Source organism: Gadus morhua, chromosome 5, assembly GCF_902167405.1.
Source record: "Gadus morhua chromosome 5, gadMor3.0, whole genome shotgun sequence".
Classification (NCBI taxonomy): domain Eukaryota; kingdom Metazoa; phylum Chordata; class Actinopteri; order Gadiformes; family Gadidae; genus Gadus; species Gadus morhua.
The window spans coordinates 11,507,880-11,528,724 of NC_044052.1; the positions used below are offsets into that span (position 1 = coordinate 11,507,880).

At 49.2% G+C, this 20,845-nt stretch overlaps 2 protein-coding genes across 2 annotated transcripts; one reads left to right on the forward strand and one right to left on the reverse strand.

Moving 5' to 3' along the window:
• Positions 1 to 1,064: 1,064 nt before the first annotated feature.
• entpd5a (ectonucleoside triphosphate diphosphohydrolase 5a) lies at positions 1,065 to 9,222 on the forward strand. Its single transcript, XM_030356985.1, has 13 exons — positions 1,065 to 1,786; positions 2,155 to 2,234; positions 2,777 to 2,920; positions 3,279 to 3,354; positions 4,051 to 4,086; positions 4,488 to 4,576; positions 4,721 to 4,800; positions 4,967 to 5,028; positions 5,117 to 5,218; positions 6,235 to 6,378; positions 6,485 to 6,541; positions 7,561 to 7,676; positions 7,782 to 9,222. The coding sequence occupies exons 1-13, from the start codon at positions 1,405 to 1,407 to the stop codon at positions 7,863 to 7,865; spliced, it is 1,452 nt and encodes a 483-aa protein (XP_030212845.1). The 5' UTR covers positions 1,065 to 1,404; the 3' UTR covers positions 7,866 to 9,222.
• Positions 9,223 to 9,636: 414 nt separating this feature from the next.
• coq6 (coenzyme Q6 monooxygenase) lies at positions 9,637 to 20,802 on the reverse strand. Its single transcript, XM_030356986.1, has 12 exons — positions 20,429 to 20,802; positions 20,078 to 20,212; positions 19,283 to 19,341; positions 16,949 to 17,075; positions 15,468 to 15,598; positions 14,262 to 14,369; positions 13,480 to 13,542; positions 13,157 to 13,264; positions 11,759 to 11,961; positions 11,254 to 11,369; positions 10,406 to 10,572; positions 9,637 to 9,750 (listed from the first exon to the last, which is right to left on the reverse strand). The coding sequence occupies exons 1-12, from the start codon at positions 20,610 to 20,612 to the stop codon at positions 9,721 to 9,723; spliced, it is 1,431 nt and encodes a 476-aa protein (XP_030212846.1). The 5' UTR covers positions 20,613 to 20,802; the 3' UTR covers positions 9,637 to 9,720.
• Between the last annotated feature and the right edge of the window lie 43 nt (positions 20,803 to 20,845).

Consider the following 20,845-nt stretch of genomic DNA (forward strand, 5'->3'; position numbering starts at 1 on the left):
GGGAACTGAACAACGGTGTGTGACTGAACTGAGAAACGAGTTAGCTGGTGATAATCACAGCCTGATCCGTTTATAATTGCTATTGCATTTCAGTCTTTAGGTTCACATGCCCGTCTTCTGTTCTGAATTAACTTTTTGCATTACATGGCAATCAGTGTGTCTGATTGCTTGTTTGAAGAGCCATGCCAGCCTCCAGCCTTAACCAAATAAATATTATCTACTCACGCTTTTCATGCATTTGCCCGTGCTCACTTGCCGCTCAATTGCGTTCCTCCCCGAGGAAGCCTGTGGTTAGTAGTACAGAAATGTGTGGGAGGGAGATGATTGCTAACATTCTTTCAACTTCTCATGCCCAGTAAGAGTTCAAATCCCCATCGGTGCATCTTTCTGAAAGGTACAGTCGTTTAAAAGAGCAGTGGGCTTAGTCAGTGATTATACTACACCTCTCTAAGTCATGTAGCATGCCAAGTCAATTGTCAGGCAACTTTTACGATCTTCACTTTAGGATTCGTAACGGCAATCCCTCTAAACGAACCACCAAATGACGGAGCCATGGTGAACTGAACATTAAACAAAATAAAAATCACAAACCCGTGCAACTTGAAGCAGCGATGACGCCATTTAACCTCCGAGCGTGCCTTTCACAGAGACCTTTTTTTCCCTCCGTGCATAAAAAAAGAAAGCTTCTAATTAACAAGTCATCAACGGTGAAATAGAAAGTTTTGTTGCATCACTCCTAACCTAGGAGAAGTGCCAAAATTGGATTATAAGCACTTGCGCGAGTAAAAGAGTAAAGAGTGCAGGCAAACAACTCTCCAAGTCTTAATTAAATACACTCATAAAGGTTATTTTTAGAGCATTGCTTGAAGTTTGAGTGTGAGCCACTCGTTTTGATGTTCTGACAACTACCCTTTAACCAGTTTAAGGGCACCGGCTCCATGTGACCCGCTGGGAGTTGAGGAGGTTACAAAAAATAAATAAGCATGATGTTAGAAAAGAAAAAAAAAACGAGGAGGAGGAAAAAAGCTGTTGGTAAGCAGGTACTCCAACCCGCGGAGGAGGGGGCGCCCTCAGGAGCAGAGCAGGGATGGAACGCCTCGGGATTGGCCGAGGGCTGCTGCCGGCGTGGCCACGTGCCATCTCCTTATGTCTTTATATACTGTAAGCGGATGAGCAGACCGTCCTGAGTTTGCATGCTGCCTCTCCCTCCCTAGTGCGCCTCACCCCTCTCAGCGAGCTCTCCCGGCGGTGGTCCTCGGCGCCTCTCTGCAACCATCCGCACCCCCTCTCCGAGAAGGCGCTCCGTTTTAACAAGAACCTCCACCAAGGCTTCTCCTTCCCTTTGCTAAGAGCTACCAGCTGTCTCCATCTCTCTCTGTCCAACCCTCTCCGTGCGTGAAAACCATGGCTCCACTGAGGCTGCTGCTGACCCTCTCCGTGGGGCTGCTGGCTGCCGTCCTCGGAGCCGACGCCACGTACTACCGGCACCACCGCTTCGTCCCCCACTACCGCTACCGCGAGCACTCGGCCAACACGGAGAACCTGCTGCCCGAGGCCGCGCAGCCCGCCACGCCCACCTACCCCGTGATCCCGGAGGTCTTCCACCCCGCGCCCGAGTCCCTGCACCCGGCCCAGGAGCCCGACCAGTCCCCCGAGGTGGCCCCGGCGGCCATGGTCCACGCCCTGGCGCCTCTCAGCAGGGGCAAGGTCTTCTACGGGGTCATGTTCGACGCCGGGAGCACGGGCACCAGGATCCATATCTACAAGTTTATCCAGAAGGACCCAGGTAAGGCGTCTCCCTTGCTTTCTCTCCCCCTCGCTCTCCGGCTGGCTCTCTCCCTGCAAGCGGCTCCCAGAGTGTGTGTGTGTGTGCTGCTGTTAGGTCATTCACTGTGTGGTGTTAAGGCAAACATGTGCCTGCAGGGTGGGGAGAGAGAGAGAGAGAGAGCATGGGCAAGACAGAAAGCCTAAAAGTAGCTGTATTCCATTTCCATGTCTGCCTCCACATTGAAATTGCTAGGCTGCTCACGAGAGTCCAAGATACATACTATGTGTGGCTGTCTGTCTTGGATAATAAACATTTGGCAGATGTGCTATGGGTTGACTTGTGCATGGTGTGATGGATATTCTGACCGTCTTTCCCTTATCTTGTAGTTGAGCTGCCGGTTTTGGACAATGAATTGTACCATGCAGTGAAGCCTGGTTTGTCTGCATACAAAGACACACCTGAAGAGGTAATATTACACCACCATGCAATCACTCAACATGTGAATAACTCAAACAGAATGCACCGTCAGCTACACAACACAAATATTGAGGGCTATTTCGGCCAGCATAATGATCCATATAATGACTTTTTATGGAGGGCACTGCTCATCTATCTAGATCAGTTTCAATATCTGCCTCTAATATGTGTATTTATATAATCAGTCAACAATGTATTTGGTTTTGAAATGCAATGTTCTTTTTCGACAATCTCTCTCTTAGTTACTTTCTATCATGCTAACTCTAATGCTCTCTCTCTCTTTTCTCTCTCCATCTTTCTCCCGCTCTTTCCCGCTCTGTTTCTTCCCTCTCTCTCTCCCCCCCCCCCCCTCTCTCTCTCTCTCTCTCTCACTCTCTATCTCTCTCTCTCTCTCTCTCTCTCTCTCTCACACTCTATCTCTCTCTCCCCCTCAACCTCCCAACTCTCTCGTTCCCTCTCTCTGGTAATTGCTATGCGGCCACGCACGCTGAAAAATGCCGGTTGGTAACCGATTGCACGTCTTGCCTTCAGGGTGGCAACACGGTCAGACAGCTGCTGAAGCTCGCTCAGAAGACGGTCCCCGAGGAGGAATGGAAGCAGACCCCCGTGGTCCTGAAGGCCACCGCGGGGCTGCGTCTTCTGCCCGAAGACAAAGCCAACGCTCTTCTGGATGAGGTGAGGCACGTTCTGTCCCCGGCCACAGACAGTTTGGCAGAGGCCCCACCCGTCCAAGAAACCGCTAAGTGCTTACAAGTATGCCTGAGAAAAAAAAAGGCCAGCCTGCCCATTTGGTGGCCGTCATGTGAAAAAAAACAGCTGTTCTGGGGTTCTGTGGAGAAGCATTATATATCATTTGAATTATCAAATCCACGCTACTGTTTCACCATAAATGTGGCGGGCAGCGCTGTCATTCAGGCGGGAACGCCGCCTGTCTGCCGTGGAGCAGATAGAGGAAACGCGCCGATCCGCAGACCAATGTTGGTTTGGTTAAATAAATAGTGATGGTTGTTGATTGTTGTGGTTTTTCTCTCAGGTGAGGGAAGTGTTCGCGGAGTCCCCCTTCTTCATCCCGAAGAACAGTGTTTCCATCATGAATGGCACCAACGAAGGTACGTCACCTCTTTGGGTCTCAAAACGTCTTGTGGTCACCCCGTTAATATCTCTACATCTGTCAGCCTGTTAATGTCTCTACGTCTGTCAGCCTGTTAATATCTCTACATCTGCCAGTCCGTTAATATCCCTACATCTGTCAGAGCGATGGTTTAATGGACCCAGATGCTCTCCTGCAGGGTACTGCTTACACTGTGTTCATCCACGTTGTATCTCACCGACACACACACACACGCGTGTGGTGAAACTCAACTAACAAGAGGTTTGTCAACACCTCAACCCTAAGAATTAAATAACCTGGTCGAAGCTTCTGGTCCCACACCCAGCAATTTAAAGAGATCCTCCACAGTGCTCCTTAAGACACCCTGACCCAGTCATTTCTCATCACATGTTATGTGTCATATATTCTCCACGCTTTATTGGTGCAATACCGTGACACATGTGAGAGAGCTGTAATTACCTGGGCTCGCCCTGCGAGACAGGCAGCCAGCCACCATTAAACTGCAGACCTAATGAGAGTAAAAGCTAAACGAAACTCAAGCCTTCGTTAACTGCGAGCGCTGCCTACCCTTTGCCCACACACAAATAATTGCGTCTTTGTGTGATGTCATTGGTAATGAAGTTGAATCCGAGACAGTTGCTCTCTCCTTGAAATGGAAACGCTAATGCTCTGCTCCCTGCCTGTGTTGCCGTAGGTATCCTGGCCTGGGTCACAGTCAACTTCCTGACAGGTAAGACACGATTGGCTTTCTGTGTTGCTATGACGATGCTAATGGTGAACGGGCTCACATCTGAGAGCACCTCTGTGCAGGGGAAGACTCCGGTCTCTTGTCTGACACATCGTGCTACCCCCCCCCCCCCCCGCCCCCTCACCCCCTCTGCCCAGCTGGCTATATTAGATGCTTCCCTCCCATTACACACTGGGCTCAGTGTTAACTGCAGTCAAAATAAACGACTCTAATAGGTTTTTTTGTCGGCGGTGGCGAGGTAAAAACAAACAGCCGGCGAACAGAACAGTGTTTGGAGCGGGAATGACTTCCAAATGCAGCCCGTGACTCAGGCGGCCGGGCTGCTGTTTACCGGCTGTTGATAGCAGGCAGGTTAAGTGTATTTATGTCTTTGTTTTGTTTAGGTCACTTGTATTCCAATACAAAGAGGACGGTGGGCATCCTGGATTTAGGCGGAGGCTCCACCCAGATCACATTCCTCCCAAAGTCTCAGGTACACAAAACATCTAATTTGATGAGTAAGTGTGTTTGGAGGGTAACAAACACACACACACGCACACACACACACACACACACACACACGAGTTGACCCTTTTGAGTCACTAACACCAAACAACATCTGTCTCCGGTCCGACAGAAAACAGTGGTTTCAGCGCCGCCCAGCTACATCGCCAGATTCAACATGTTCAACCACACCTACCAGGTCTACACACACAGGTATGCCTCGCTTTGTTTGGGACATCGGTACCAGCAGCACCCTGAAATTACCGTTGCGCAATGGCTCGCCTGTAAGTGGTCTGATGTAAACATAGAGAACATATAAATCCGTGCATTTCCATGAATAACATTTTCCAACGCTTCCTTTTCCCCGCGACCACAACAGCTACCTTGGAAACGGGCTATATGCAGCCCGCCTGGCGACCCTGGGAGCGCTCAGAGCTGACGGTAAAATACCCGCACTCCTCACTCTCCTCGGTTCAGAAGGTAGATGGGTCAGAGCGAGGCCTTCAACTAAACGCCCGTTATTCCTCAGGTCTAGACTGGAAGGTGTTCACCAGCTCGTGCCTGCCCAAGAAGTTTCAGGAGGATGTGACTTTTGGAGGGATCACCTACAAAGTCAGCGGGATTCCTGATGGTAAGATCCAGGCGCTTTGAGGTTGGCTGGCGCCGTCCCCAGCGCTCCCAGTGGATCTGTTGATCGGTGCGTTCTCGGCCCGCGTGTGGAGACAATAGACTACAGTAAACCACAGTGAAGGAAATGTTCCCATAACACTCCGTGGGATCCTTGGCGCCAAACCCGTGTTGTCATCCCCTCACCCCGTCCTCCCTCTTAAACAATTACGCTGCAGCCTGCATTGTGTTTAAGAGAAAGGGAAAGAATGTGAGACTCCCATTACCACAGTCGAGTAGCCCGGGAGCGACAGCTCTCAACCCCCCCAGCTGATATTCTTCAGGGTAACAAGCGGCTTCATCCTGACCACTCACAATTATGTGGTAAAAATAGACAGGCCTAGAGGCCGTGTTTAGTGTCAGCACATGGTTTCTCCAGCCCGTCCCCTGGGTCTGTGTGAAAGTGGTCGTTCCGGGGCTTCCCTTGTTAAACTAAACCAGCACGTCCCCGTCCTGAACCCCCTTTTCCGTGGGACCTCAGACGGGGCGCTTTCCGACCGGCCGGCCGTCGTGTACGCACGTGCGCGCCATCGCCCCCGTGCACACTCAACCCCCCCGTGCACGTGCCATCACTCGCCCGCAATCCTGTGTTTACGGTTCCCCACGATGCAGAACGTTATTGTTGACTATAGAGTCCACCTCGACTCTGCATAGCCACCCTCCCCCTTCTGGCCACCATTGTACATTGTATTGTATTGTGTTGTATTGTATTATAGTACTTAACTGTGTAGCAACTGCAGTAGCTGCTATCATTGCTGTAACACGGGGAATTGGTTAGCCTAGCGATTGTTGTACTTGCACTGCATGTTCTATGAACATCCTTACTGTACCGACAGCGATATATTGTTGCACTTCTTATGACAAATGTTCTTATTGTAAGTCGCTTTGGATAAAAGCGTCTGCTAAATGCCCCTTAATGTAAAATGTAAATGTACAACCCCCCACTGCAACCAACCATCCATCTTCTTCTTCTTCCTCCAGGCTACGCAGGCTACAAGCTCTGCTACCACGAGGTGATGAAAGTCATCAAGGGCATCGTGCACCAGCCCTTCGAGGTGAAGGGGAGCAGCGTCTTCTACGCCTTCTCCTACTACTTTGACCGAGCCGTGGAGTCCGGCCTCATCGGTGAGCGAGGAGAACCCTCTCATTCCGGGCGCCACACTTCTGTTTGTAAAGTGACCGCTCACTGCAGAGAGAAGGTGTTTATGTGTTTCTTTCCACCTTCCGACAGATGGCAGTCGTGGCGGTATGGTTGAAGTGAGGGACTTCAAGAAGAGAGCCAAAGAAGGTGAGATGTTTTCTCCCGGCCGTACAAAGAGGGCTTGATTCAAGATGTACAGAACCAACCTTCCGGGCACACAGTTTGTTTATATGCCCGACAAACGACTATCTTGGAGACTTTGTTTACCTTTGTCTGTCTCGTAACAACAAACTCTTTGGGGAAAACACGCACACTGGTACTGACTCTCAGGATAAGTGTGTGTTTCACCCAACGGCTCTTTAGAAAAACATGCAAGCCCACATTGTCCTGGCATTCTTATGCACAGGGTTTGGAGATATCCGAAAATTCACAAGCGATTCACCGATGGAAACTCAACACACACTCACACATTCACTCACTCACACACATACACAACATTCTAATGTCAAAACATTGACATTTAACATTCAGGCTTCAATTTCATAATTCCACACTCAGCATCTGCAGAGGTTAGAAGTATCAATGCTAGGCACAAGACCATTTAGTTATTTTTGTTACGCAAGTGCTTCTACATGGCAACAACAACTCTTTAGTCACATGACCCGGCGTGGACCGGGCTGGCAGAGCCGCGGGGCCGGGACGTCTGTCGGCTCCGGCCAAGGCAGGACGGCACCTGACAGCAAGGCACCAGCCGCGGGTTAACACCTACCGAGACACACCGAGTCTGTTGAGCGCCGCCGCCCACCCACAGCCTCTCACTGACCCGCAGGCAGCTACCTGGCACCCTGCTGCCCACCCACAAACCCCACACACACTAGCCCCCGACTCAGCCACCCAGGCTCCTTTCTGCCCCGGGAAGCAACGAGAAAACCCCTGAAACCAAAACAAAACACAGACGTTGACCTCCTGCAGCTATGTCGCACCCGGGATAGAAAACGTGGTTTTAATATTATAAACACCTCGAGACGCATGACTTCTTGCGAGTGTTTGTGCATCACACACTGTTCACATCGCTGTTCTGCCAAAGAGGTGTGTGTGTGTGTGTGTGTGTGTGTGTGTGAACGTCATCCGGTGTGTGACAGCGTATGACTTGCTTGTGCTCACAGTGTGCAACCAGATGACCAAGTTCCGTGCCATCAGCCCCTTCCTCTGCATGGACATGACCTACATCACCTGCCTGCTGAAGGAGGGCTTCGGCTTCAAGGACAACACCGTGCTGCAGGTAAGAGGCAGCGAGAGCCCGGGTCAACACCGGCTTTAACCTCCACATGGAACGGAGGGAAACAGTGGTGGGACAAAATATTCACTCTCGTGCTCTGGTCCACAGCTGGCCAAGAAGGTGAACAACGTGGAGACGAGCTGGGCGCTGGGCGCGACCTTCGACCACTTCCGTAACCTCAACATCCACTAGGACGGAGACACGCACGCAGATGCCGCCGCGGACATACCGACGGTGGACGACGAGGGACAGCACGCGGCAGGGCGTCTCTCCCTGGACACCACAGACAGACCCGAGCCTAGGGAAGAATTCTGTCCCATCTATCACAATCTCTCTTTAACCTCAGCAACCCTGAAATCTCTTTGGGGGAAAACTACAAAACACTTATTTTTGATATGGCATTCTTTTCTACTGTATGTTCAGCCCCCACGTCCAAGTGGTTGGCTGTTTTTATTTTTGTAAGCAAAGGCGTTCACATTTTTTGCTACCTTATGGGTGTCTGTTCTTGGAATTGCTGTTGTATACACCCAGCTTTAAGTGTGAGTGGAGAGTTCCTACAAAGCTACTTATGGAGTCATGGTATTTAGGGAATTACAGGTACTTCACTGGTCCTGGTGCACACTGTTTAACGCAGTGGGATTGGATTGCGATAATAGGTTGTTTTCCAGATACTTAGAACTCCTTTCATTGTTATTTACATTTTGACCTAACATATAAATTATTCAACAGGACAGATTTGGTTGACATTAGACGATGCAGGAGCGCGACAATCTGTTTCAAAATATAATAGTTAGCCTCAACCTTTTTGCACACTTTAATGGCAGATACTGTTGCTGCATGGTAGTCTTTCACCAGGCTTGTACATAGTTATCTAAGGAGCATTGCATTTGCCATGACTCAGGGGAACTAGGAAATTGAGTAGGAGAGTTAATTCTCGCAAAAGTGTGTGCTGCATGATGGCCAAATGTGGTGGAGTGTGTGGGATGTAAATGCCTGTAGTTTAGCCGCGTATACTTGTAAGGCCTGCAGTTGAATAGTTCCTAAGCATGGCTAAGTTGCAGTTACCGTCAGTCTATAACGATATTATAGGCTTGAAGCGATGACTTGTTTTATACAAACATCTACAGACAAAACTTATTGTTCAAACTCTATCTGCCCAGCGCCATATTTGTCACAGCCAGTAAGAGCAATTTGTTAGCTCTTTTTTTCTTGTGAATTGTACAAATATTTAAAAAGGAAAGATGATCTAATTATACAGTATAAGTGTACTTGTGCTTCATATAACTCCAAATATGTCTGTAACTGCTCCCCAAACGGTGCCTTTTTTTTCCAATATTCCAAACGTTCAATAACTACTGTTGTAAATACCATGTAAAATTGTATTTGTGAAACACTTTTACTTAAATGCTTTTACATTCCAAATGTTGCTCAGAAATGCCCTCTTGTTAATCAGATGAATCACCTGATGACAGACCTATGTACATTCTGTGTGTGTGTGTGTGTGTGTGTGTGTGTGTGTGTGTGTGTGTGTGTGTGTGTGTGTGTGTGTGTGTGTGTGTCTCCATGGAACATCTAAATGTGTGTGTGCATCAGTGAACTATTTGTATACTATAAATATATGTTTTAATAAAAACACTCAAATGTGCATTGTGTAAATCCCTACTTATTTCTTGTCAACTTTATGCTTATGAAGAAGTTTTTGGGTTTACCCTGGCTAATATAACACGATCACACTTCAGATTGTGCATTAAACTCAAATGTTGGACTGAATCATATTCACCTGACGGTGTGAAGAGGAGGCCTCCTATGGTTATGAATTGAATAATGGTGTACTGTTAATATTGCTATTACAATAACGTATGATATTCATTTAATCTCACATTGATTACTACTTTAATAGTAGGACAATACAGGACAATAAATCCCTATTCACCTCTGCGCCCCTGAAGTAAGACAGGCTCAGTTTGTGAGTAAAATAACATTTTATTTACACCTTTACATTCCACTCGCAAAGAGCAAAGTCCACTGGGAGTCTGGCAGTCGTTCTTCACTTGCTTGCAAAAGATATGATCTGCTCCTATAACGAGAAAAACAAACAAAAGCAATCAACAGTCATTCACGTTAACAAGCATATCCGCAACGCGTTCACACTAGCTCCCTGTCAGTGTACAGTTAAACCACAGTTTCTTTGGAGTGACTTTATCTAGTGAAAACTATCCAAGGTTGGGCTGCTACACGGTCAACCTGCCAGCGAATCGCCTCCGGACCAATCAAAGTCCTTTTGCTCTGCATCACTTCGCAGGGAACGAAGCCATTTCACATGGAGTGGTCGGTAATAAAAGGGGTGTGAAAATACGAGCCAACACCACTGTCCACTGCCCCGAGGGCCAGCCCTGCACAACCCCACCCACAACCTTTCGCTAACACCAAATTTGGGGGCTAAACATAGACACCGTAGTAGTAGGTTCGGAGCCCTTGGAAATTATAGATGTCGCTGAACTAAGCTCCATGTAATCAGGGCCGCTAGTGGGAGCAGGGAGGGGTATCACTGGTGGGGGGGGGGGGGGGGGGGGGGGGTAGAAGGTGGCCGATGCGTTTGACAGGTGGCCGATGCTGGTGCCTAGGGGTGCACTTTTGCGGACGAGGAACATGATGAGAGGGCCGGGCGCCTTGCTCTTGAAGTCAGCATGGCGACGACAAGGGGAGGAAGGGGGGGGAGGAACAGGGCTCACTTTAAGTGGTGGCAGCATGTTGGTGGCCTGCAGGCCGAAGGTACGCAGGAGGACGGCCGGAGCGGCGTTGGTGGAGTACAGGCGCTTCATCAGGTCGATGGCGGCCATCATGGGCAGGTTGTGGCGCTGGCGCTCCGTCTCGTACTCCAGCAGGTGCTGCATCGCTCCTGGAGGGGAGACGGACGAGATCAGCATTCAATGGGAAATGGACTGCATTTGTATAATGCTTTTCTAACCGGTGGCCACTCAAAGCACTTTAAAATATTCACCCACATTCACCCATTCATGCACACATTCAAACACCGACGGCGGTGACAACCACGCAAGGCGACAGCCAGCTCGCCCGGGGGCAGTCAGGGTTAGGTGTCTTGCTCAGGGATTCCTCGACACTCAGCTAGGAGGGGCCGGGGATTGAACTGGCAACCTTCTGGTTACCAGCCAACCCGCTCTGCCCCCTGAGGCACATTGCGCCCATTATGCTTGGATTCGTTAGTAGGATAAGGCCACCAATCAATGCATTTACAGATGTCCTGTACATTTTACAGATGTTTTTTCTGTACGTTTCCCTGGAACAAGCGGGTTTGTATGTGCTTTGAAGCTCTAGGCCGCAGAGCACTTGGCCACACACACACACACACACACACACACACACACACACACACACACACACACACACACACACACACACACACACACACACACACACACACACACACACACACACACACACTTTGTTTGAACCAGCCTCAACCCTGTGCACTCGGGGCTCCGGCTGAGGCCAGCTCTCCTGGCTCCGGCCGCAGCGGCTCCGCCTGCAGCCCAGTCAACTGTTTACAGCGCTCACTGACCCAGGTCCTTCCCGTCGAATGCTGCGCTGCCCAGGACCTGCGACAGCAGCGCCACGTCCCCAAAGCCCAGGTTGGCGCCCTGTCCCGCCAGGGGGTGCACGCGGTGTGCCGCGTCCCTGCAACACACGACAAAACCCGCAGCGGGACACAGAGAAATGATGGAACACGAGAATTATTACATTAAAGTTGGACTGTGACCGAGCTCGGGAATCCAATCAAAAACAGATATTCTAACCTCATCTGTCGTATTCCTATAGCTCGTCTGCACGCTGTCCATTTGTCTATTTAGGAAGTTGGTCAAAACTTGGCAGTAGATTTGCAGTCGCTCCGATTTTTTGGATTGCATGCTTTGATTTTTCTCGGCCGCACGCCGAAACTGCTTCGGATGACAGTTTCTGCTAGAGTCGGCTATCATTTACTCCCAGCGAGAGCCTTTAAAGAGCCGGGTAAGGGCTGCTGTTAACATCAGACCAGATTAACCCGTGCGCCGCACCACCCAGCTCACCCGATGAGGGCCACCCGGTGCCTGATGTATTCGGCGGCGTGACCCACGCCCAGGGGGAACGAGAGCCGGCTCTTGGGTCCGATCCCCGCCACGCTAGGGGGGAGCTGGCGCGGCGAGCCGGCAGATGGCATCAGCGCCGACAGGGCGTTGCGGAACAGAGAGCCGGCCGTCTCCACCAGCTCCGACTGGTTCTCGTTACTCCACTGGGGACGGAGGGTCACAAGGATGGACGGATGTAGGAGATGTAGGGGGAGAGAGTGAGGGGGAGCGAGAGGGGGAGAGAGAGAGAGATAGGGGTAGAGATGGAGACAGAGAGAGACATGTGACTTAGTAGCCGAGTTGAGTTACAGGACACAAGAACCAACTATAGAGATTGTTCTCTCTCCCGAGTGGACAAAAAGGGATTAGCTGACAAGAGGAGAAAAGCCATTGTGCCGATCAGAGCACTTTTCCTTTCCCCTCCGTATGGTTTGGCAGTGGCCGGGCAGCAGCGCTAATTAAAAGAAGACGCTGGCCGGGCCGTGCAGTTGAATTAGCTCCGTTTGAAAACATTCCATGCAGTAATGGTCGAACACTGGCCAGCCACAGGTTTAATTAGCTGCCCAGGCCCAAGACCGAGCGTGACTCAGCCCAGCTGACCCCGTCCGCTGGCAGGGCCCGTAAAAATAGCCTGCTTGGGAAAAGAAGGAGTTTCTCCCCAACGTAGGACGAAAGCGTAAGGTACACCGTATTGTTTGAGAACAACACATCAGCATTGTGTTTTGAGGGGGAGAAACCGAGAAACCGTACACGGTTCTAGTAAAAAAACGATATATTGGTTTTATAGGTCGTATTACGAGGTACATTTGGTGAATGTAAATTTGTATCGTCAGACCGTGACTTTCCACCAGTCTTAAATGTGGTGGGCCGTGTGACTTTTTACTGCTTAGTTCAAAATGACATGTCCTCACTGTTCTGCTTCACACAGTGAATAAGGCCAATGAAGAAGGAAGCTTTGGTGACTTGCCCCGTGTCAGTGGGTTTTGCATGCGAGACACTCCGTAGTTTGCAGGACTTTGAACAAAAGGGACGGCTGCATAAAACAAATGACAGTGCATGTATAAAAGAAAGGATATATGACATCACCAAATTTTTTCGTATGTCTGGGGCTGAGGTTTGAGGTTTAATAAAATAAGATGTGCTTCGTTAATCCCAGACAGGAAAATTAATTCAATCTGTATTATGAAGATCCCTACCGTTAATTTGATCCCTTTAAAAAAACGGAAAAAAACAACCTCCCATTCATTCCGTCTATCGCGGTATAAGCGTGTACGAGTTTGCTACGAGTCCTTCTCCATCTCCTCTCCATGGAGTACCTCCCCACCCATCCCTGAGGAGAGCAGACTCCAGGTTCCTTACAAAGGCAGAGTTGACGGCGTCCACGAAGCTCTCGTCATCCAGCGCCAGAAGATCCTCGGCCTGCCGGTGGCTGGTGGACCACACCAGGGAGCTCTGCGTGTCCGACAGCTGAAAAACACACACACACACACACACACACACACACACACACACACACACACACACACACACACACACACACACACACACACACACACACACACACACACACACACACACACACACACACGTCACGATCACACACCCCCATCCACAAGGACACAACAACGGCTGCCCTTGTTGAACAGGGATGTTATTCTGGGGGCTGGGGTTGGGGGTTTTACCGGTAACATGGCGATGGGTCCGGTGGGGAGGAACCTCTGCCACGCCACATTGTTCTCTGTGGGCTGGAGGACCGGGACCAAACAGAACGAGAACACGACGGTGAGTAATTACACGCCGTGATGGGCTGACGTGAATACTCCTGTGGCTCCAGGGAGGAGCGTCTGCCTGCTAGGCTGTGCTACATTGTTCTCTGCGGGATGGAGGAATAGTGCGCGGGGAGCGGAATCGCTGCGTCCCAAATTACAGCTTGTGTGATTGTCCTCCTGCAATCAAAATACACACGGACGAGAGGAGCAATTTGTCTTGTTTTAGTGTGTGTGTGTGTGTGTGTGTGTGTGTGTGTGTGTGTGTGTGTGTGTGTGTGTGTGTGTGTGTGTGTGTGTGTGTGTGTGTGTGTGTTTGTTTATGCGTGTTGGTATACGTTTGTGTGTGTGTGTGTATGCGTGTGTGTATGCATGCATGTGAATGCGCGCGTGTGTGTGTGTGTGCGTGTATGCACATGTGTGAGTGTGTGTGTGTGTTTGGGGGGGGCTGTTCCCCATCCAAGGTCCTCCTGGGGTCATTTTTCAGGAACCCAAACCCTAAAACCCAACCTTAACCCTAAAACCAACCAAACCCTCTCCATAAAACCTAACCATAAGACCACACCCTGTGATTGTGGTGTGTGAATGTGTGTGCGTGTGTGTTTGTGGGCGTGCGTGTGTGTCGCCGTTCGTGTGTGTGTGTGTGTGTGCGTGTGCTTGCATGCGTGTGCTGAACAGGGTCACCGCCGTAGCTTCACCTCGGATAGGTGCAGCACGGCGACCACGGCCGACTGGTCGTAGTTCCACCTGACCGTGGGTATTCCCGAGTCCCGTCTCACCATGGAGTTGGGCCCGTCCGCCCCGATCTGAGAAAACAACAACAGCTCACGACCAAACAGATCCATACTCACACAGCAACCAGGGCTGTCCTGAGGAGACCTGAGGCAGAATGCAGCGTTGTGCTTCTACTACACCCTACCACTACTACACCCGCTAGAAGTCTGGTGGGGTGCTACTCCACTACTACACCCGCTAGAAGTCTGGTGGGGTGCTACTCCACTACTACACCCGCTAGAAGTCTAGAGTGGTGCTACTCCACTACTACACCCGCTAGAAGTCTGGTGTGGGGCTACTCCACTACTACACCCGCTAGAAGTCTGGTGTGGTGCTACTCCACTACTACACCCACTAGAAGTCTGGAGTGGTGCTACTCCACTACTACACCCACCAGACGTCTGGTGTGGTGCTACTCCACTACTACACCCGCTAGAAGTCTGGAGTGGTGCTACTCCACTACTACACCCGCTAGAAGTCTGGTGTAGTGCTACTCCACTACTACACCCACCAGACGTCTGGTGTGGTGCTACTCCACTACTACACCCACCAGACGTCTGGTGTGGTGCTACTCCACTACTACACCCGCTAGAAGTCTGGTGTGGTGCTACTCCACTACTACACCCACCAGACGTCTGGTGTGGTGCTACTCCACTACTACACCCACCAGACGTCTGGAGTGGTGCTACTCCACTACTACACCCACCAGACGTCTGGTGGGGTGCTACTCCACTACTACACCCACCAGACGTCTGGTGTGGTGCTACTCCACTACTACACCCACCAGACGTCTGGTGGGGTGCTACTCCACTACTACACCCACCAGACGTCTGGTGGGGTGCTACTCCACTACTACACCCACCAGACGTCTGGAGTGGTGCTACTCCACTACTACACCCACCAGACGTCTGGTGGGGTGCTACTCCACTACTACACCCACCAGACGTCTGGTGGGGTGCTACTCCACTACTACACCCACCAGACGTCTGGTGGGGTGCTACTCCACTTCTACACCCACTAGACGTCTGGAGTGGTGCTACTCTACTACTACACCCACCTGACGTCTGGAGTGGTGCTACTCCACTACTACACCCACCTGACGTCTGGTGGGGTGCCACTACTATACCCACTAGAAGTCTGGTGCTGAGGGTCTCCCCGCTGGCCAAGGTGACCTGGACCCAGGGAACGCCGCCGTCGGACTGGTAGGGCGTGGGCCAGGTGTACTGGACCACCCTGGACCGGTACTTGACCTTCACGATGTCTGGGGAGAGAACCAGGAAACAAAGATGGGAACCGGTGGGAACAGAAGACATACATTTACATTCAGAGCATTAATCAGACGCTATTATCCAATGCGACCTACAATTAGTACATGTGTCAGAAGAAAGAGAGATAATATATCGCGGTCGGTACAGAAAGGATGTTCATAGAACCAGGTGCCGAGAAGATTTCTGTGTGAAACAAAAGCATCGGAGCTCAACTGGTGACCAATCATGGTTTCTGAAACCATAATTCTGTGTCACATCCCGGTCACACTTTGCTACTCGTTTCCCTCTAGAAAAAAAGAAAACCTAAAAAGAGCTCAGGGAAAAAGATTGCTAGACGTTGGCCCGTAACATAGGCTGTGGAAGATCTATAAACTGCCCCATAAAACACCATTGGTTTTCCTCGCTGGCGGAGCGCAGGCCTTCCTAATGACCTTGGCCTGCCACACTGCATGGACTAATAGTGTTTATCTACCAACACGCCGAGCCACACTCGACACACACTGCCAGCTCCTTTGGGGTTTTTCTGTGCACTAGGTTACGCCCGGGTCTTGCCGTCTTGGAGCGACGCCTGTCCGCAGATCGACTACCGGTTCCCCGAACACGAGGGAGAAACACTAGCTAGCGGGTGACTTGGAGAGCAGTGGAGGAGACTAGTTGGCGCAACGCGGAGCTCTGCGTGTTCCCGCTCGACGACGGGACTTGCGCAAAGTGAGGCCAGTCGGTCGGGCACATCTGTTGTTTGGGGAAAATACAGCAGAAAAAAGATTCTGTTCTCAAATGCCTGTTTATAAATATGCCGGTTCCACTGTCAAGCACGTGGCTTGGAGGCAATTATTTGTTTACTTTTTGGGTTGGGTTTCTGACAGCGTAAAAGGTGGTTTGATTCAAAGTACAATACAGCGTGGCGCACACACACGCACACACACATGCACACACACACACACACACACACAGACGGGGCTTCCAAGGTGACAGAGCGGGGAAGCACATGGTGTCTTTAAATAAGTCCTCAGACCGCAGCAGCACGTGCGCTGCTCCTGTGGGGATGCCAGGTCACCGAAGGCCCTTTGAAACAGCTAGGAAGAAATGATGTGCCTGATTGAAATAGCAGTGAAAACAGAGAAGGCTCCAAGAGCCGCTCCAGCCCTTCAAAACAGACACTTTGTGGGAAAAGCATAAAATAAACAAATTTCCTTTCGGGAGACAGGATGGGAGGAAGCGGCTGAAGTTGGCTTCTCTGCAGGACTCTGTCCATTAAACCTTAATGGATAAATCAAAAGGGAGGACTCCTCTCAATTACAAGTGCTGGGGGGCCTGGGGGGCAGAGAGGGGGCGTTCCTTACCGGGGAGGCTGTCCAGCTGCCTGGTGAGAGCGGCCACAACGACGTCGTTCTCCACGATGTATGCCATCTCATCCTGCAGGTCGTCCTTATCGAAAGTAATCAGGGCATCCGAGCAGGCATCCCAAACCTAAATGAGAGGCCAATTATCCCTGCGGTTCCACAACTCTATCCTTATATTCGGTCCCTATTCACTATATATAGACGGGCTGAAGCAGCACCGACTCATTGAACTGAACACATCAAAGAGGCCGCTTTAGGGGGCTGGCGAGAGGCGGCCTCCGGCACAGGGATAACATCTCTCTCTGATGCCCGTCGCCGGCGCTACACTATAAGGCCTCACTGTGGCAGCGGACACTTTTATTTTGATGTGGCCATGTTTGAGTTGGGACATGCTCTTCGCAGAAACACAAATAAAATAAAGGACATATTTGTGAACATTACGGTAAAAACTGTATATGCGTCCACAAACGAAGAGAGGGCACGATTATGTTGTCATTTTAAATGTATGTTAGTTCAATCCGTAAGACACTAAATGATTTGCCCCGGTGTGTGAGTGTGCATGTGCGTGTGTGTCTGTGTGTGTGTGTCTGTGTGCGGTTGTGGGTTGTTTGTACAAGACTAATCCTACCATGGCCTGTAACTATAGCGACAGACCCCATCATTCTGAAGCAATATGGTGCCACACTCCTTTTTTCCAACGTGCCATAAAGCGGGGGGGATATGCCCTCCAGAAAACCACTAATGGCAGTGGTTTTCCAACCTGCGATAAGTGGTGAGGGTAAAAAAGATTTATTGTCAGAAACCACAAAATTCTTCATTTTGTGTGACGGAAACCCCATGTGAAAAATAAAACTTGGTAACTGCCGTTATTTATCACTTCAGGGAGAAGGTACACATTCCTCGTTACTGGGTCCAATGGAGGAAAGTGCTGGAACCGTGCGCCTGATAAACGCAACGAACATCTGATCATTCTCACGTGGGAGTCGATTCACGGTGGGTTTACTACGCGTGGGACGGTTGGAAGTGGAGCGGCCGGTCGGTTGTGTTGAGTGGAAGGACTTTAATTTCACGGTGCCCTTAATTTCCCCCAGTGCCCAAGTGGCCCAGCACAACATGGGGACACCTGGGGCCAAATTGGCGGTGGTACGGGCTAAGGAATTATGGGAGAGGTATATCACCATAATCACCGTACGGCACTGCATGATGACATCCTGTGCCAGGAGAGAGAAGGCCATGCGGTCAAGTGTTTGGTACGGCCTCGCCACATCTTAGCGGGCCTGGAGCGATCCTGAGCCCTCAGCTGTTAAAATAGGTCTGAGCTCCAGATAATCTCTCATCTCCGTCCCATCTTTCACATGAGCCCTCGTAATTAGAAGACACACCGGGGGAGGGAGTCCCAAAATCCAAAAAAGATTTTTTTTTCATAACAAACATGATTTGGATAAATAAACACCGGAATGCTGCGGGCCTAAATGAGAGAGAGGGCTGAGTGCAATGCCAGGGTGCAGTCTTTTATTTAAATAACCAGAGTTGTCCTCTGGGGCTCAGAGTGCCATGTTGATTCCATTTGCATAGCCGCATAATATCAATTTGAGCAAAAGAATTACATGCATGCCAGTTTAAACCGCCTGCTATGTGTTTGCAATGTAAATTAACAATTAAAAACCTCAGCCGAATAGTACCACGCGACTGAACTGATCGAGCGGTTGTTTTAATCGCAAACATATTCCTGGAGAATGCAACCATAACATTGAAAAATGGAAAATAATGCTGCTTAAAAAAGGACACAAGAAAGGCTTGTTTTGGAAGCTTTCTTGTGCTGAACTATTTTGAGCATTTGTAGACTAATCCAACAGAAAAATGAATAAAGCCTCACTAGTGATTAACAAGGGACACTGTTGCTTTCAATTCAGATTGGGTTTAATAACCCAGTTTACTTGACATCAGCAGCACTTTAAGCTCTAATGTACAAAATACTCTTTACTGTTATCTAACCTGTTATCAAACCACCACCACCACACTTAAGATATGCACCTCCTTCCAACACTTCAATTATGCTCCATCCCTGGATATTTAAATGGCTTCAAAAGATCCCGACAACAAAAGACTGCTTATATCTTCTGTTGAGGAAATAATTAACAGTGAAAGATGTTGTAGCTTGTGTCAGCTGATTGAGACCACGAAAGATCATCACATCCTCGTGATGATAAATAAGGAGTATTAGATGGCTTGTACGGCTTGTAACGACTAACCACACCACACCTGGTGGCATGTCATGGGACCTTTAAAAACAAAGCCTTTAAGTGAAGCACTCTACACCTAGAAGTGACATACCTGCATCTTTTGATACGGTTTGCACCTCATTTTCATGATGTGGTCCCACGCTCCAATGCCTGTCGGTACAATACATGCATGTTAGTTTCACACAAATCTTAATATGTAGCCATATTAACATTATATTTAAGACAAAAGAAAAACTGCAAGTGAATGATAAAAGATCCATCAACGTACAAACACAAATAGGAAACAATTAACTTGGTTAATAAGGTAGTGATGAGGTCTGAGACAAAAACAAACATATTTAAATGTTTTTTTACTAAGGTAATGCTTATCAGATTTGGGAATATCCAATGACCAGAGAGAGGTCAGGTTGCCATACTTAGTTGAATAATAGGAATAAATCTAACTTAATATCAACTTTCAAGGTGATGGGGAAGGACCATAACTCCATAACTCACATGACAGCCACACCTGTTCCCTGCTAATTCTACGTGACCATACAGGGACTGACGCCTGCCTGTATGTCGGGAACTAATTAGCCTACACAAATACTCAACTATAATATCAGGCACAAAATCTCATAAAACAAGTACTTTAAAAAACAAAATGTTCCCTGCATTGATATGAGGTTTACTGGTCATTTATCCGATAAATGAATGATGATACATGATACAATTCAAAGCGTCAGTGTTTGCAGATGCAGGTCAAATAAATGAGCAGGTATGGGTAAGTTAAAGACACCAATACCGCGGAAATTGAAATTTGAACCACTAACTTTTCAGCTGGGTATCAAACCACCTTTCTGATATACCCATAAACGTTGTGTTCATAAGCAGTAAAATACCGTACTGTTGAGGAGGGTGGCAGAACCGGGGCTGATGGAGCTCACTCTGGTGCTGTAGGTGTCAGGAACTCTGTCCATCACCTTCTTGTTGCCCGCCTCAAGCAGCAAAATCTTTCTCCCCTCTAGATTGGGCTGCATGCCTTGAAGTGGGGGGAGGATAATCGAAACATAAGTGATGAGACGTTCAACAAGTATTTTGCATGTCTTCTTTTGTCATATTAAAAAGGCAATGAGATGTAGATATTATAATAACCCATGTACTGCTTTATTACATACTGAAGTGTGGGTATTAGTCAGTCAAAAACACACACATAGATTATTAGTACGTAACACAATTCATAGAGTGCAGCATTCACCCAAGGAACATGCCATGGCGGATCCAACCATTCCTCCTCCGGATATAACGACATCATAAACTTCATCCTTGTCTCCGGTGTCGGTACCCACTGCTCTACGACCGAGGATGCGACTGACAGAAGACAGTTGCTGTAATTGAATGAACTTATTTCGGACCAAAGCCGCTTTTGCTAGGCTGTGCATTATGGTTTCAATACGTAGTTCAAGATGTGTCCGACATTTGAAATAATTCCCAAGGTAAAGATAGTTTTAGTCAACTGTTTTGGACGTTTCTCCTTGAATATGTCCTATTAATACCTGCTAGTAACCTTCTATAGTTCTGCCATGTTGTGTTGACATAAGCAGTGCTGCGACGCTCAAAGAAGTACTTCCTGTATCTGTTATCCAATCAGAAAAGCGTATCTTGCTCCTGCAAT

Excerpts from the sequence above, each read along its gene's own strand:
- entpd5a (XM_030356985.1), top strand. The coding sequence starts at position 1,405 with ATGGCTCCACTGAGGCTGCTGCTGACCCTCTCCGTGGGGCTGCTGGCT. Across the intron at positions 2,921-3,278 it reads CCAACGCTCTTCTGGATGAG|GTGAGGGAAGTGTTCGCGGA; the intron begins GTGAGGCACGTT and ends TTTTTCTCTCAG. Across the intron at positions 6,379-6,484 it reads CGTGGAGTCCGGCCTCATCG|ATGGCAGTCGTGGCGGTATG; the intron begins GTGAGCGAGGAG and ends ACCTTCCGACAG.
- coq6 (XM_030356986.1), bottom strand. The coding sequence starts at position 20,612 with ATGCACAGCCTAGCAAAAGCGGCTTTGGTCCGAAATAAGTTCATTCAA. Across the intron at positions 20,213-20,428 it reads CGCCATGGCATGTTCCTTGG|GCATGCAGCCCAATCTAGAG; the intron begins GTGAATGCTGCA and ends CCCCACTTCAAG. Across the intron at positions 13,543-14,261 it reads CCGTGCTGCACCTATCCGAG|CCCACAGAGAACAATGTGGC; the intron begins GTGAAGCTACGG and ends CCGGTCCTCCAG.